Raw genomic sequence first — 15,360 nt, 5'->3', positions numbered from 1 at the left:
CGTGCTTATCAGATTATTATGGTTCAAAAGATCACGGGAATTGTTTTATTGTTTATCACATGATCGGTTTGCGGACTTTAGTGTATTTTCTCGAGAATTTTAGCACCCCCGATCCACATCGAGTTGCAAATGATCTCACTAATCCAGAACCGGCGCCGCTCTCATCATTCGTTCATCCTTCCCGTTCGTCTTCTTGCCACCAAGAACCGGTGGTCCACCTCCAATCAGCGATCCCGATCACACCCACATCTCGATCCCGGTCGCTGGCCGCAGCTGCCATAAATTTCAAAAACCAGGCTCATCGCCTTGCTGGCGCCGCCGTGGCGCGGCGATTTACACAAAAATAACCCAAAAGTGGAAGAAAAGCACAGACTAACCCTCCGGCGAAACTATTTCACCAATCTAACCCTTTTGTGTGGCGCCCCTCCCAGGGGCGCCACACATGCCCATGTGGCTCCCTCCTGCCGGCGCCACCGACCCAGCCGACGTGGCTCCATCGACGCTGAGCGCGGTGCGCCCATCCGACGTGGCGACATGTGTGGCGCCCCTCCCAACGGCGCCACACATGCACTTGTAATCCCCAAAACATACCGTAAGACAATTCCTCCGGGACTTAGCCGTTTTGCGAGGCTCGATGTGTGGCGCCGATGCCACGGGCGCCACACTAGCATGTGTGGCGCCGATGCCACGGGCGCCACACATAGAGGCTCGCGAGAACGGCTAAGGACTTATCGTCCGAAGCCCCTGGATGTTTTCGACCCAATAGTTCATATAGGTTGGCATGTGTGGCGCCGATGCCAGGGGCGCCACACTAGCACTTGTGGCGCCAGAGTGGAGGGCGCCACACACTGACTTTTGTTAAAAACCCGAAAAATCCTACCAAACTCCAACGATTACTGAGTACAACATTGGACACAACAAGTAGCAATTTCATGACATACACATATAACACTTCATAGGTCACATTGTAGCACGTAGATTCAAACAACAAGTAGCATTACAGACCATGGTTCGAAATGACATAGGGTTCACAAATCGATACTTATGAATATAGAGTTCACAACAACACGTAGCACATCCTAGTTGCGTCCTCGACGTGCCGTCCTCGTGGGCTGCTTCCGGACGGCCATCCTCTTCGTCCGCTGCCTTGGCTGCTCCTGCTGCTTGCTCTCGCTGCTGCTGCTCCTGCTGCTTGCTCCTGCTGCTGCTCCTGCTGCTGCTCCTGCTCCTCCTCCTCCTCCTCCTCGTCCTCCTCCTCTGAAGAGAACGGCTCGTCGTTCCTCATCCTCGACATAGCTGATCTCCGCGGCGGCCCGTCATCAGTGACAACCTTCTTTCCTCGGTTGACATAATCTTCCGGAGTGTACCGGTTTGGAGCCTTGCCCCTTGGCTTCAAGCGGTAAGCTGACCGTTGCTTGGAGGTACGCTTCGGAAGTACGCCTTGACTCGGAATTAGGTCGTCCTCGGGAGGAATCTGCACAAACATGAACACATGAGATTACAAAAGTTGAAATTAGTAAGAACATGTTTCGCAGCAACAAAATAGTCCATACATGTTCTTCGAAGAGGAGGATGTAGGGATTTCGCCTTCGCGGCAACCTAGCAAGTTCGCTAACCGCCGCATCTTTCGTGCAGTGTTCTGCGTCATGGAACTCACGGTTACAAAGCCACCAGCACATAATTGCGTACATTCAAAGTTGCTGATCATACCTTAACGAAATTCCGCAACGGTCCGACAGGCTTTTCATCTGTGTGGCTCTTGCTCCCACACAACCTCGCACTCCTCGGCTGTTTTACGGATCTCCTCCCGCTGTGACAAACATAGCATACACAATTTAAGCGAGCACATGGCAATCTAGATGATGTACTAGTTAGTGAGAGAATCCATTACCACGAAGTTCAGCTCGGAAGCAATAGAAGTCGATCTCCCTCTGCGAGCAAAAGTGTCGTGCTGGCTTTGCCCAACCTCATCGAAGCTCGGATGGGGTCGTCCAAGATCTCTTCACGATACGCGCGCTTCACTAACTCGATACGCGTGTTCCGATGGAACCACTCGAGGTAGTTGTTGAAAGCGGTGAAGTCGTGAGGCACAATCCGCTCGGGGCCAGCATTCCGTGCCGCTTCCAAGCGGTGTTGGAACGGCTGTGATGTGGCCGCTATGATGGACTGGCCAATTTGTGATCTTCCTCTGCCGCTGCCTATCAAGCCCGCAAGAATCAACAAGTTAGTTTGTACCTCTTCTATCAAGAATCTTCCATCGCATGATTCCGAAGTTTACACCGTGAAGCGCCTTGTCCGTGTCTTGCCACGTTGGTGGGCACTCCCGATACGGCCCAAACTTGTCTCATCACTCTTTGCGGCTGGTGGTGTTCAACAAGCCACATGCATATGAGTGGGCAGCGCATACGCCGGAACCGCGCCTCCTCCGTGCACTTGGGGTTTAGGTCGGTCATCGCCGCGCCAATACGGTAGTAGGTACCATATGGCTCCCATTCCACTCGCAGCATACAATTATTTAGTAGATGCCGGTAGAATCAATCAAAACTAGGATTGCAACTCCGCGGTGATCGGTTACACTGCTCAGCGGTAAGAGTGTCCAACTCCGCAGTGTACTGCCCAGTACATGACCATTGGATCGCTCGTCATCTCCGAGACATTGTCCCAAAGGTATGCCCAAGTGGGCTCCCGATCGAGGAAAGTGAGGGAAATGAGGCCATGGCGTCTCGTTGAGTACCCCAGGACGCCCAACCGATAGGCGGTCCCAGCTCCATACGGAAAGTAGGAGCATGCATCCACCAATACCGCCGCTCCCAGTCTTGCTCCCGATCCTGCGACAAGTCTTGCTCCCGATCCTGCGACAAGCTTCGTCCAACTGCGTACATAAGATATTTGGTTACTACTTTGTGTAGCGCACTACTATAGGAAAATAGTACATAGAACAAATCATCACCTGCCGGTAGAGGTAGGCAAGTGCCGCTGTTCCCCAACTCCACCGGGCGTCCAACACCGTAAGCGCCTTCGGCCAACACCAATGGGCCGGCTTACCCCCACTGTCGGGAAAGAGAGTCACGGAAATCATGTACCATAAGTACACGCGGGCGTACGTCCTCAGAGTGTCCTCGTCGGCCTCTATGGGGCATTCGCAAAGTTAGTTCGATCCAAGTGAAAGACGCGCCGGCGGGAACTCTCTCCTTTGGATTTTCTCGGCGGCGGAGGAGCCACCGCCAATAAGCCCCACCATCTGCTGGCGCCACCCATCGAAGGCTGTGTTCATACACGGTGGCTCGCCACGAATAGGTAGTGCAAGGATCATGGAAACATCTGCGCGAGTAGGGGCCATCTCGCCGGCCCTCAAGTGGAAGGTGTGAGTCTCCGGCCTCCACCGGTCGACAAGGGCGGTGAGTGCCGAGGGGTTCATGTGTGGCCCCCACGGCTTACAAGGGATATGAACGGCATAAGACCGGTAGGCCGGATGAACTCCGTGTACCTCTCGTCATAAGGTATATCCGGTGTGCCATGGTAACGAATCTTCAAAGGGTGAAGATCCGTTCCCCTCTCCGATCATATGAACAGCCCGGTGCTCCCTGTCGTACTCTTCATCCAGAAGCCACACCATCCTACATGTATGAGCAACACATACAACATATTATGAGCCATTCATACCAAATATGAGCAACACATACATGAGAATATATCCAAATAAGCCATCACACATACATTCCTAACAAATATGAGTTATTCCATCAAGAATACATGAGAATATATCTAACTTTCGAATCACATATACATCACACATACATGAGAGTTCATATCCAAATACATCACACATATGAATTTCGTAAGACATACCATTCCTAGGCACATAATAGACATATGTAAGACAATAGAATGCATTTGCTAAGCTCCAATTTTGCCTTTCACCACATACATACATAAGGATTTCAACACATACATGTAAAATTTCATTCAACACATCTAGGGTTCCTATATATCTAGGGTTCCTACATATCTAGGGTTCCTACATATCTAGGGTTCCTACACATACACATTCAACACATACATAGCCATTTCAAATCTAGTTTCCATGTCTAGGGTTCATGTGTAAATCTAGCAAGATCTATGAAATTAGTGGATGAATGTGAGGGATTCGAAGGGGATTACCTTGAGGAATGGATGGGAAGAGATTGGCCGGTCGGATCCGATGAATTTGTGGCCGATTTGTTGGGGGAGAGAGAGGGAGGAGGAGGAACCGCCGGCCGCCTTGGGGAGAGAGGGAGAGAGGAGAAGAAACGGAGAAGAAGATGGTCGGGTCTGGGGCGGGCGCGGGCGCCACACTTAAGTGGATGTGTGGCGCCCGTGGCATCGGCGCCACACATGCTAGTGTGGCGCCGTGGCATCGGCGCCACACATCGAGCCTCGCAAAACGGCTAAGTCCCGGAGGAATTGTCTTACGGTATGTTTTGGGGGATTACAAGTGCATGTGTGGCGCCGTTGGGAGGGCGCCACACATGCCGCCACGTCGGATGGGCGCGCCAGCTCGGCGTCGATGGAGCCACGTCGGGCGGGTCGGCTGGCGCCGGCGAGGGGAGCCACATGGGCATGTGTGGCGCCCGGAGGGCGCGCCACGCAAAGGGTTAGATTGGTGAAATAGTTTCGCCGGAGGGTCAGTCTGTGCTTTTCTTCCACTTTTGGGTTATTTTTGTGTAAATCGCCCCGTGGCGCGGCGCGGCTCCAACGGCTACACACTTTCCGACCGTTCACGCGCTCGCACGCTCCTCCCTCCCGCTCACGCCCTACAAGTACCAGCCCCTCCGTGGCTCGGTCGACAGCCACGTCACCCATCCCATTCGGCTCTCCCTCCTCTCGCTTTTTTGCTTTCCCCCAAAATTCCACGAGCCCTCAATCATTGGGCACGATCCGACGCCGCCCCCCAGATTGGCCGCGTCCCCTCTGGTAACTCGCCGATCCCTCCCCCGATTCATCTCTCCCTGCGGTTCGAGCCGATTTGCTCCGGGCCATTCCGCGGTTCTCGCGGCGCCTGCTCGTGATCTGATAGTTTAGTTCGATCCGTGGGGTAGGACTAGCGAATTTGGGAGGTTTTCGAGTCTGGGCGAGTGGCGATTTTGGATTGTTTCGCGAATTGGGTAGGAATGAGCAGGCGAGTGGCGGGGTTTGCCCGTTCTGTCAAGTGAGGTCCGGGTGGTGCGAGATTTCTAGGGGGGAACTCGCGGTACTGTCCTCGATCGGCTCGGCATTACTGTATGTAATTAGACGCATACTTAGACTCACATTGTAGGAGATAGCAGTCTGTGAGAAGTTGAGCTGATCTGCTCCGGTGATGGTTTCTCCGGAAGAGAGACAGAGGGCTGGGATCTGGAAATGCTTGCTTCATGGTTCGTTCATCTGAGTTGGATGTGTTAGGTGTAGACACGATGTTCAGAAACCAAGAGGTTGGGGGGAGTTGATGGTTTTGGTGGGGAACTCTAATCCTGATCTTTAGATGGTATGCATCCATGGAGGGTGGACTGGGTTAAGGTTTATGTATCCATGGAAGAAAAACTGGGTTAAGGGTGTATGTATTCTAATTAGTTTTGGGTGCAAGTAGTCATCTCCTGCAAGAATAGGACCAAATGGCCAGTCGTTTGGGATGTTTCTGTTAGGTTTACCTACGGAATTGTGATTTAATTTCTTCCTATTGCGCGCTTTTGTCACTCTGTCACATTGAACTGTTAGGTTTATTACTATGTTGGTTCCCCTTCCCTCAATCCCTTACCGTCTTGGATGTGTAAGTTTGGAAAAATAATCCTACAGGTTTTAGGTTCTATGCGTGTCTGGATTGGAAAGTGCTACTGGCATGACATGTGTGGCATTACCAATCAGGCATGTGTTAGGAAAAATAATCCTATAGGTTTTAGGTTCTATGCGTGTCTGGATTGGAAAGTGCTACTGGCATAACATGTGTGGCATTACCAATCAGGCATGTGTTAGTTTGTTTAGATAAAATAAAAGGCTTTCGCCCGACTTTAAATTAATAAAGCCATTAACGGTCACACACATCACCATGCTGAGGATATCAGCTTACAATGCAAGCACATGGCAAAGAAAAGAAAGACACCCACAAAGAATGAAATGAAACTGGAGCTTCAAGCTAATCTGAAGTCTAGAAAGGGTCTCCGTAGCTTGAACTCCATGCCTTTAGATGACGAAACAACACAGGGCATCATTGGTTTAGGGCAACCCTAGCCGAGACTCCATCACAAGGATGACTTCACGAATGTATTACCATCAACAATGCGACTTGAGACCCAGATGCAGGCCTGAAGCAACGTTGTAGAACCGGACTCCAAAGCGACGCCGCAAGGAGAGAGCGTCACCTTTGCTCGATCAAGGATATAGATTTTCATCTGGAGGCACCAAATTATGAGGGAGAGGTATCCACAAAAACACCTCTAGGGAGCGAAACAACGACCAGGGCTGACGCCGAGCACGGCTTTCACCTCGAAAGAAACCCAACCACCAACAAGAATGGCCTAGAGCTGCAACACCACTACCAATCGCCGATCCAGGGGGAGGCATGTGTTCGTTAGGAAGTTACTAAAATCAAACAATTCACATCCGATACGATGACCCAACCACCAACAAGAATGGCCTAGAGCTGCAACACCACTACCAATCGCCGAGCTATCAGGGGGAGGCATGTGTTCATTAGGAAGTAACTAAAATCAAAGAATTCACATCCGATACTATGAGCGGAGTCTAGCCTTATATGCATAGGATTTGAGTCCTCTAGAACTATTTTGTCTGCGCAATTTGTTTTGTATGTTTCTTCAAGCCCCAACAGTAGATGCTCAATTTCCTAGTCCATTTAGGAAAAGATAATAGTGGTAAAGCTGCTAGCGAGTTGCCATGAAACAAGCTATGTTAATACTCTAAACAAATGAAAACAGATGTGTTCGAAAGATAGAAACACATGTAGTGAAACTAGCCATATTTTTTGCGAAGAGGAGAAAAATTCGTGTTAATCACCAAATGTAACTAAGGTAACTAACAAAAGGAGCTGTTATAACTTTTTCTCCCAAAATTCTTAGAAAAAATAGTATCCCTTATGTTCACATGTAGAACCACCCACTTGCACCCTTCCATCTTTCAGTCACTTAATTGTGTGCCTGAGAATCCGAGAGATGTATTGCAGAAACCATGTGTGTAATTAAGTATAAGATTTGTTGTTCATAATATCTTCTATTCTAAAACTGAAAATCATGTACTCAAGACATTTTATAAATTATGCTATTATGGTCATCTCTTTGCGGCTTCTACCCAATCATGATGTTAATTGCTGTTTTCTGTAGGCTGCATCTGTTATCAGGAAGTTTATCACTATTGTGGAAGGATATCCTCACCAAAGTTGCTGACGAAGCTAGAATAAAGCTATTTGCTGCCTTCCTTCCATGGTGATTATTACAGTTCATTTTTCGTGGCAAAACGTTTGATGTTGATGACAAAATTCTGCTATGATGATGTGCTCTTCACATGATTTTAATGTCGAGTGTTCATTTTCATGAAGGCAACCAATGAAAACCTCCCACCAAATGTCATTAGGCAATTGGCTAAAGAATTGAAGAATCTTGACCAATCGCCTCCAGAAGGGATCAGAGTGATTGTGAATGACGACGACTTCACGAGTATTTCTGCAGACATAGAGGGACCTGGTAAGGTTCACTTAAGAGGTTTTGATATTGAAAAACACTACATTTTTTATGTGTTTCCTCTAATGCTTGTTCCCCTCCAATTGCATTTATTTTTAACTTTTTACGTGATTTTCATATGTTGCTTGTGTTCATAATTAGATACTGAAAGTGTGTCTATTTTCAGAAGTATATGTCATATTCTGAGTTTGTACAATATGTGCTTCTTTATTATGTTAATTTCTGAAATTTGGATCTTGAAATGATTCGCAGGCGGTACTCCGTACGAGAACGGGATTTTCCGGATGAAGCTAGTCTTGTCCTGTGACTTCCCTCAATCTCCACCAAAAGGTCTGACTATCTTTTGTGTATCTTTTGTGCTCATCCAAAGCCTGAGTAATTGTGTTTTGTCCTCTATTTGATTGTTTCGTAAAACAAATATTGACCTGTCTTTCACTTCTTAGGATTTTTCGTGACCAAAATTTTCCATCCAAATATATCAAGCAGAGGTGAAATCTGTGTTAACACGTTGAAAAAGGACTGGAATCCTACTCATGGATTACGGCATGTTCTACTGGTTAGTGCATGCTGCATCATTGCTTGGCCCTAGTGCATACATCAGGTGTAACTATTGATTAATGACTTTCAGCTTCTTTTTATTCGTCTGATAGGTGGTGAGATGCCTACTGATTGAACCATTCCCAGAATCTGCGCTCAATGAGCAGGCTGGAAAGATGTTACTTGAAAACTATGAGGACTATGCACGGCATGCAAGGTTACCTTTTTGACTTTTCATTGAGTATCACTGTGTCAATATAGACTAGGGACACCTAGAAGACATCCTACCTACCTGCCTGCACTATATGTGGGAGTCATTTTTTTCTCATTCCTTGGTAAAAATTAGAGTATTGCATCCACCTAGGCGTCTGTTGTACTATAGTGCTCCAAAATTTAGAGTATTATGCCTGTCCAGCGTCGATTATACTATAGTGCTGCAAAATCTGGAGTATTAAGCTAAATGTTATGTTCTTTTTTGGAGATACCATAGCTGTAGATTTTGACAATTCAGAGCACTACCTAATTGTCTACACGCGCCATATGCAGGTTATACACCAGCATTCATGCCCTCAAACCCAAGAGTAAGCCCAAGAGTGGAAGTATCTCCGAGTCAACCACAGCTGTAAACGTGGATCAGTCAAGCACAAATCTCGGCGAAACTGCACCATCGGCACCCACGACATTATGTGCTACAGCTGCTGCCACCAAAGTGCTCGGTTCAAACTCACAGGATCAGAATGCTCCTGCCGAGCCCGCTGTTGGTACATCTGCAGCATTGCCCAAGAAGGAAGGACCTGTTGCCACAAAAGCGCCAGTCGATAAGAAGAAGGTGGATGCGAGGAAGAAGAGCTTGAAGCGATTGTAAGCAAAACATAGGGGGATAAAAGTGCCAGATGTAGATGATGAGAGTGAATATTGGGCTTCTGGTGACAACATGAGGACTCTGGTAAACTGTTCTGTATATCTTGCATCAACTCTGTAATGACAATTGTCCCAAAGAAGGCATGCCTTCTCTATTCAATTAATTCGTTCTATTGAGCAAAAATCCACTGGTTTTTCTTCTGTTTTGAGTTCATTTCAAACTAACTATTCACATGTCGAGGATTTTCTGTTTTGAACAGTTCACAGATTGAGAAGTTGACGTTGTGTTGTGTTTACTCCTGGTTAGTTCTCACTTCTCAGTGCTTCCTGACTCATCATTGATGAATAATAATGTGGGGTGACTTATTTGGCCCACCTCAAATTGCATAAAGCAGACTAGACAAAGCATGATAGGGTCAATCTGATGGAATCTGTGAGGGATGTTTTGTGATAAATTCTTGGCCCACCTCATCTCGTCAGTTCTTCAGGGTAATAATCAGCTCTGGCCCAGTGACATCAAATATTTATCATCACCACTAAAAAACGAAATAATTATCATCAGTTGCCACGTTGTATACTTCGCTTGTCTAGACTGCAACGGCAAGATGGTGTAAACTTTACTAGGGGGCCAAATGTGCCTAAATCACTAAGCAATAAGTGTTACAATGTTCTTCACTAAACCAAAATATTGGGGGTGTCGTATAAAATAGACGGAGGTCATATGTTGGTCTGGCTTCAACAATATTTTCGACTTCAATCGGTCACTGGACGCACTGTGTATTGATTTGTCTGTCCTAGACATAAGAGCATCTCCAGTCGCGTCCCCCAAACCGTCCCCCAAAGCGATTTGGGGCGCGCCGGACAAAAAAAGCGTTCCAGCCGCATCCCCGAAAGCCCATTTTTGTCCGGCGCGCCCCGATACGGTGTCCGGCGCCCCGAGCCCGTCCCCGTCCCACAGGGGACGCTCCGGGGACGCCGGACACAACGAAACGCGAGGCCAACCGACGCGGGCCCGACGCGTCAGCGGCACGGAAGGCTAAAACCCCGTCGCCTACCTTTGGTCAAGCGACGTTAATGGCGTCCCTGTTTTCCCGAGCGACGCGAGGGACGCGTCTCGTCGTGCATGGCCGCGTGGCCGTCCGCGCCGGAGTTATTGCGTGCAACCACCCGGCTGCCGCCGTCGTTTTAAGACGCCCTCCGGTTATCGCCGCTCATCATAATCCTTCTCGTCGCCGCCGCCTCGCTTCCCGGATCCTCTCCTCGCCGCTCAAAAAATGTCGAGCTCGTCCTCCCGCAAGATCGCCGCGGCGAACGGCTTCGGCCGCGGCGGCCTCACCGTGGCGGAGGCGTGGGCGGCCGCACCACGCCCGGTATCCGGTCCCGCCGGACATGCGGGCTCGCCAAGGCCGGGCGGCCGGAAGATGACCGTGAACGGCATTGGCATCCCGCCGCCGCCGAAGCCGGACACGCGAGCAATGGTGGGACGCCATCAAGGCCCGTCGGGCTCAACTCACCGCCGAGGAGCGGGCGGATCCGACATGGGCGGCCAAGGACAACGACGACCGGTGGGTCACGTACTTCAAGGCCAAGTACGACGTCGAGATGCACGAGCACCACCGGCCTCATCGGCGGGCCCAACGGCTGGAACGGGGAAGGCCGCGCCACGGTTCCGGGGCGTTCGGGCGCACCCTCGAGAACGTCATCCGCGGCCTCCGCAACGGCGCTCCAAGGCCGGAGATGCCGTCGTCGCCGCCGCCGTCTCCTCAATGGCAGCCGAGGAGGACGACGTACTCGTCCCTCCTCGCACTCTTCTTCCTCGGGGCCGGCGCGATCGACGCCGTCCTCGTCGTACCGGTCGGCGCCGTACACCGTTCCCAAACGGGAGGTCAAGGAGGAGCCGGCGACGCCCGTCAACACGAGGCGTGGCGGTAGCGGCGACGGGCGGCGGCAAGGGAGGCGCGGCGGCGCCTCGCTCATCCCGGCCGGAGGTGAAGGAGGAGCCGGAGGAAGCGTCGCGGGCGGCGGCTGGCCGGCGGAGTACGAGCGGCAGCAGCGGCTCATCGCCAGCCGGCGACGGCCCCGAGGACTCGCCCGAGGGCTGCGGGCGGCGTTCTTGGCGTCCATGGACGACAAGGACGCCCGGAGGGCAACTCGGACGCGGCGATCGCCATGTCCATCCGCGACTCCGGCAAGCCGGCGGTGGACCTCGCCGACGACGGCGAGGCAGGACCAAGCGGCTTGGTGAAGGACGAGCCCGTGGACGAGCCCGTCGACGAGCGCGTTAAGCGGGAGGTCGTCACCGACGAGATGTACAACTTCCGAGCGGTACTACGACGCCTCCGGCCGCCGCAAGTGGTTCTAGATTAGGTTTAGTTTTAAAGTTAGTCAAATTTCGTTCGAATCTATGTAAGTTTGGACGAATCTAATCGAATCTAGTTAAGTTTAAAATTTGCGAAATTTTGTTTGGGGGACGCAAGCGGGAGCGACGTCCCCCATACGCAGCACGAACGAAACACGTCCCCCAAACGCTCAATCCGGCGCGGTTTGGGGGGCGGTTTGGGGAACGCGACTGGAGATGCTCTAACCATTTTCCTTTCAAGGTCCGCCATGTGTTACCACAAAACACAGACCACTCCGGAATATTGGCCTGAAGCGCACGTGTGAGATGTGATACGATAGCTCTCGGTTGCCAATCAATTGTGTAGCTCGTCTGACTGGACCTCCCGTTGGTCTCAAGATAAGGATCGCCTACATGTCTCATTTTCAAGTGCGTATGTTGTCCACGACATCATGTTGTTTCTATATGACCCGAATATCTTTTGCTGGGCAAAAGACGGCGACATGACACGGATGTCTCGTTCAGAATCATTGTTTTATTAGGCTCTTGACGCCGCGAAAGATGATGAAAGCAACCGGCGCTTGACGGCCAAGGCAGAGTTCCTCAGTGCTAGCTACTGCCACTATCGATCATGTACTCTGATATTTATAATTAAAATATATTTATATACCTTTATATCTATATAAAGTTGAGTACTTTTTTTTTGGAACGGAGGGAGTACAAACAGTGGCAGACACATAACTTTTATCAAGTATGGGCACAATGTAAATTCGATTAAATTTTCATCATATTTTCATGAAAATAAGCTGCGTCGCTGGCTGAAAGTATGGGTGCGCATCCAGGCTTAGAGACGCTTGGGTCCACCACTGAGTTCAACCTTTGGTTTTAGGGGTTTAACTGGAGAATGCACGTTCAAATAGTAGTCCGCTGGGTCGATTTTGTTGGAATAGGTTGACTATTGCAACTTTGGGCTTCCTACTTAGAGCATCTCCAACGCGGCGATCCATCCCGCGCTCGCGCAGCCGGACAAATACGCGACCCAACGCGGCGACGCACCGCAAATGCGGATGGCCGCGATCCGGAACGACGCAAACCCGGCCTAAATCTGGGCCAGTTTTGCGTGGCCGCGGATGCGCGTCCGGTCGCGTTCGGCTGCTGGCCTGCTCGTCTCCCTTGGGCCCACCTGTCGGTGACCGGGGAGACTTATTAAATGTGGACTGGAGGGATCTGTCCCTCCAGTCCACTCCCCACTCGAGTGCACACTCCCCGAGCGCAACCGCCGCCATGGCCCCGAAGCGACGGTTCGCTCCCGGAGCCAACAACGGGGAGGCCAGCAGCAGCCGCCGGAGGAAACCGCGGCGGCCTCCACATCGGAGAGGCCGCCCCCAGCGACGCAGCATTGGCGCAACCGGCGCCGCTGCTGCTGCAGCCCAAGCCGGAGTCCTCCGAAGAGGACCCCGACCTCCGCGCCGCCCTCATCATCTCAGCGGCGGAGGAGGAAGCGAAGTGGCTGCAACTCCAAGCGGCCATTTGCACCTCCGCGATGGAGGAGGAGGCCCGGCAGGCGGTCGAGGACGCCGAGGCCTGGGAGTTGTTCGCCCAGGCCCGCCGGGAGGAGGAAGCGACGCGGCGGCGCGAGGAGGCCAGGCTCCGCCGCGAGGAGGAGCAGCGCCTGGAGGCCAGGCGCCGCGCGGAGGAGGAGCAGCGCTAGGAGGCCAGGCGCCGCGCGGAGGAGGGGAGGCGCCAGCAGGCCATGCGCCTCGCCTAGCAGGAAAGGGAGGCGCAGCTCCATGCTGCCGCGGCGGAGCAGCGGGCGGCTCCGGACCCCCATTCCGCCTGGGAGGAGGCCCTGTGGTCTCCATGGCCGGAGTCCCCGGCGCGGTCGAGCCACAATAGTGTCTCGCCGCCCGGGGACATCGTCGACGCCGACAGCGACGATGGCCACAGGGACTAGGCGGCGCACCGGCGGCCACCGCGTCCTCGACCAAACCCTAGATTAGGGTTTTTTATATTTGTTTTAAATTTAAAGCCCATATAGAGGGCTTCTTTTGTTAGTTATTTGCCCAAATTAGGGCTGTGTACAAATTTTCCCAAAATAGGGCATATGCTTAATGAAATATAGTTTAAATTTACATTTTAATTTTTTTTGTTTTTCTTCAAATATGCGATACCTCCGCGCGTTGGGTGCAGCGTGCGACCCAAACGGACATGCGGACGCATGCCGTTGTCCGGGAGTCCGCGCGGCCACCCAAACGGCCCAAAACGGACGGCCCAGCGCGGCCGTTTGGGTCGCCAGGTTGGAGATGCCCTTAGGATGAGTTTGGTTGGGGGTTCAGACTGCATAGGTTGTGGCCAACCATATTTTGCCGGGCCACCCCATTCGTCTGAGTGTTTGGTTGTCTGGTTGGAGCGAACCGAGTTTTGTGATTGGTTGGAGTGAATGGAACAAACCACTCTCGTATTTGGTTGTTTGAGTCTGAGTAAATGGTGCGAACCAGTTTTCATGTTTGGTTGATTGAACGAACCATAAAAAGTGAGAAAACAGTTTCCTTGTTATTTCAAATTTGTGCAAAGATCTTCGAGTAAATTCAAACCAAAACACAACAACAACCGATTATATATCAGTTGTTACGATAATTGTAATAAAGACTCACAAAAATGAAATTTTTGACACACATAAGATCACAAACATGGAAGGTTTCGACACACATATTCGTTCGACGAATATAAGGTTCGACCACACATAAGATCACATACATAGAAGGTTCGGACACACATAAGGTTCGACACACATAAGATCACTCGACCTTATCTAATCTTTCCACTCTTTGTTGATGTACCTAGCCATCAAGTCTACTGACCTGTGTGTCCCATCTTCATGAAAGCTTTGGCACTTTTAGGATTCTCAACCAAAGCAAAATAGTGAGTAATTTGCGCCTCGCTAAAGCCTTCCATACCCAACAAAGTTTCATATAGTGCATCAGGGATTTCATCAAGAGGTGGCTGAGGGGCAGATTTCTCACCGGCTGTGATGATGGCAGCCGCAAGCTCAGATCCTACACGACCAAGAATGGAAACGAGGCCTTCTTCTTCATTAGGATCCTTCTTGTGCTTCTCCACTGGCCTTGTTGACGAGGGATCACCTCGGCAATGCCTACGTATTGTAGACTTGGGTTTCGGGAGAGAGCGACGATGGAGATTCCGGGAACGAGATTAGGCACACGACGTACCCAGCTTTGGGTCCACTCGGTGGAGGATCCCTACGTGCTGCTAGCAATTTACTATATGATCATATGTATGTTTACAGGGTGCCGCCGTAGGCGGAGCTATGCTGTCTATCTGTTGTCCTCTCTCTCTGTTGGGTGCCCTGGCTGGCTTTATATATGCAACCAGCCTAGGGTTTTACAAGAGTCCTAGTCGACTACTTCTTCGGGTTGCCTTGTTTGGGCCTTCTCCATATTGGGCTGAGCTGAGCCAGGTATACTAATAATGGGTACCCGAAGGGTATACCCATGTCAGTAGCCCCCGAGTGTCTAAGGAAGTCGAAGACTTGCGTAGAGACTCCAAGCATAACCATCTCTGAAGTCGAAGAAATACAAGGCGAGGTCCATGTCGTAGATCATGTGTAGCGTAGATGATGTCGACGATTCTCGAAATTATTTTTTTCTATCGGGTGTGCGGCAGCGCTCCCGATGGGAGTAGCCCCCGAGTCTATGTGTAAGTGCTTGCACTTTGGCATAGACTCAAGTTGTACTACTCGATGAAGAACTTGACTATATTTCTGGGCGCAACCCCTCTTTTTATCGACTCCTGTTAGAGGATTTAATAAAATCCAGCGCTCCCGATGGGATTAGGCTCCACTCGAGTCACAGAGTCGAGTTGAGTCTACAAACCTTTATATATTTACCTGCAAGAGAA

General features: G+C 50.9%; 1 protein-coding gene across 2 annotated transcripts; it reads left to right on the top strand.

The window, feature by feature from the left end:
- Positions 1–4,927: 4,927 nt before the first annotated feature.
- On the top strand, positions 4,928–9,305 carry LOC124686574 (ubiquitin-conjugating enzyme E2 22-like). Of its 2 annotated transcripts, none has more exons than XM_047220502.1 (7): positions 4,928–4,953; positions 7,350–7,432; positions 7,564–7,709; positions 7,959–8,036; positions 8,150–8,262; positions 8,357–8,460; positions 8,790–9,305. In XM_047220502.1, coding segments are annotated over exons 2-7 (762 nt in total). In that variant the 5' UTR covers positions 4,928–4,953; positions 7,350–7,430; the 3' UTR covers positions 9,109–9,305. The 2 variants fall into 2 exon arrangements, with proteins under 2 accessions (XP_047076458.1, XP_047076457.1); XM_047220501.1 differs by having other exon boundaries at positions 7,350–7,451; positions 7,565–7,709.
- Positions 9,306–15,360: the final 6,055 nt, after the last annotated feature.

The sequence above is a fragment of the Lolium rigidum genome, chromosome 2 (genome assembly GCF_022539505.1).
Source record: "Lolium rigidum isolate FL_2022 chromosome 2, APGP_CSIRO_Lrig_0.1, whole genome shotgun sequence".
Classification (NCBI taxonomy): Eukaryota; Viridiplantae; Streptophyta; class Magnoliopsida; order Poales; family Poaceae; genus Lolium; species Lolium rigidum.
The sequence above is the reverse complement of the archived record's forward strand: the minus strand, read 5'-3'. Positions and strand labels throughout refer to the sequence as shown.

Excerpts from the sequence above, each read along its gene's own strand:
- LOC124686574 (XM_047220502.1), top strand. Across the intron at positions 7,710-7,958 it reads TGCAGACATAGAGGGACCTG|GCGGTACTCCGTACGAGAAC; the intron begins GTAAGGTTCACT and ends AATGATTCGCAG. Across the intron at positions 8,263-8,356 it reads GATTACGGCATGTTCTACTG|GTGGTGAGATGCCTACTGAT; the intron begins GTTAGTGCATGC and ends TTCGTCTGATAG.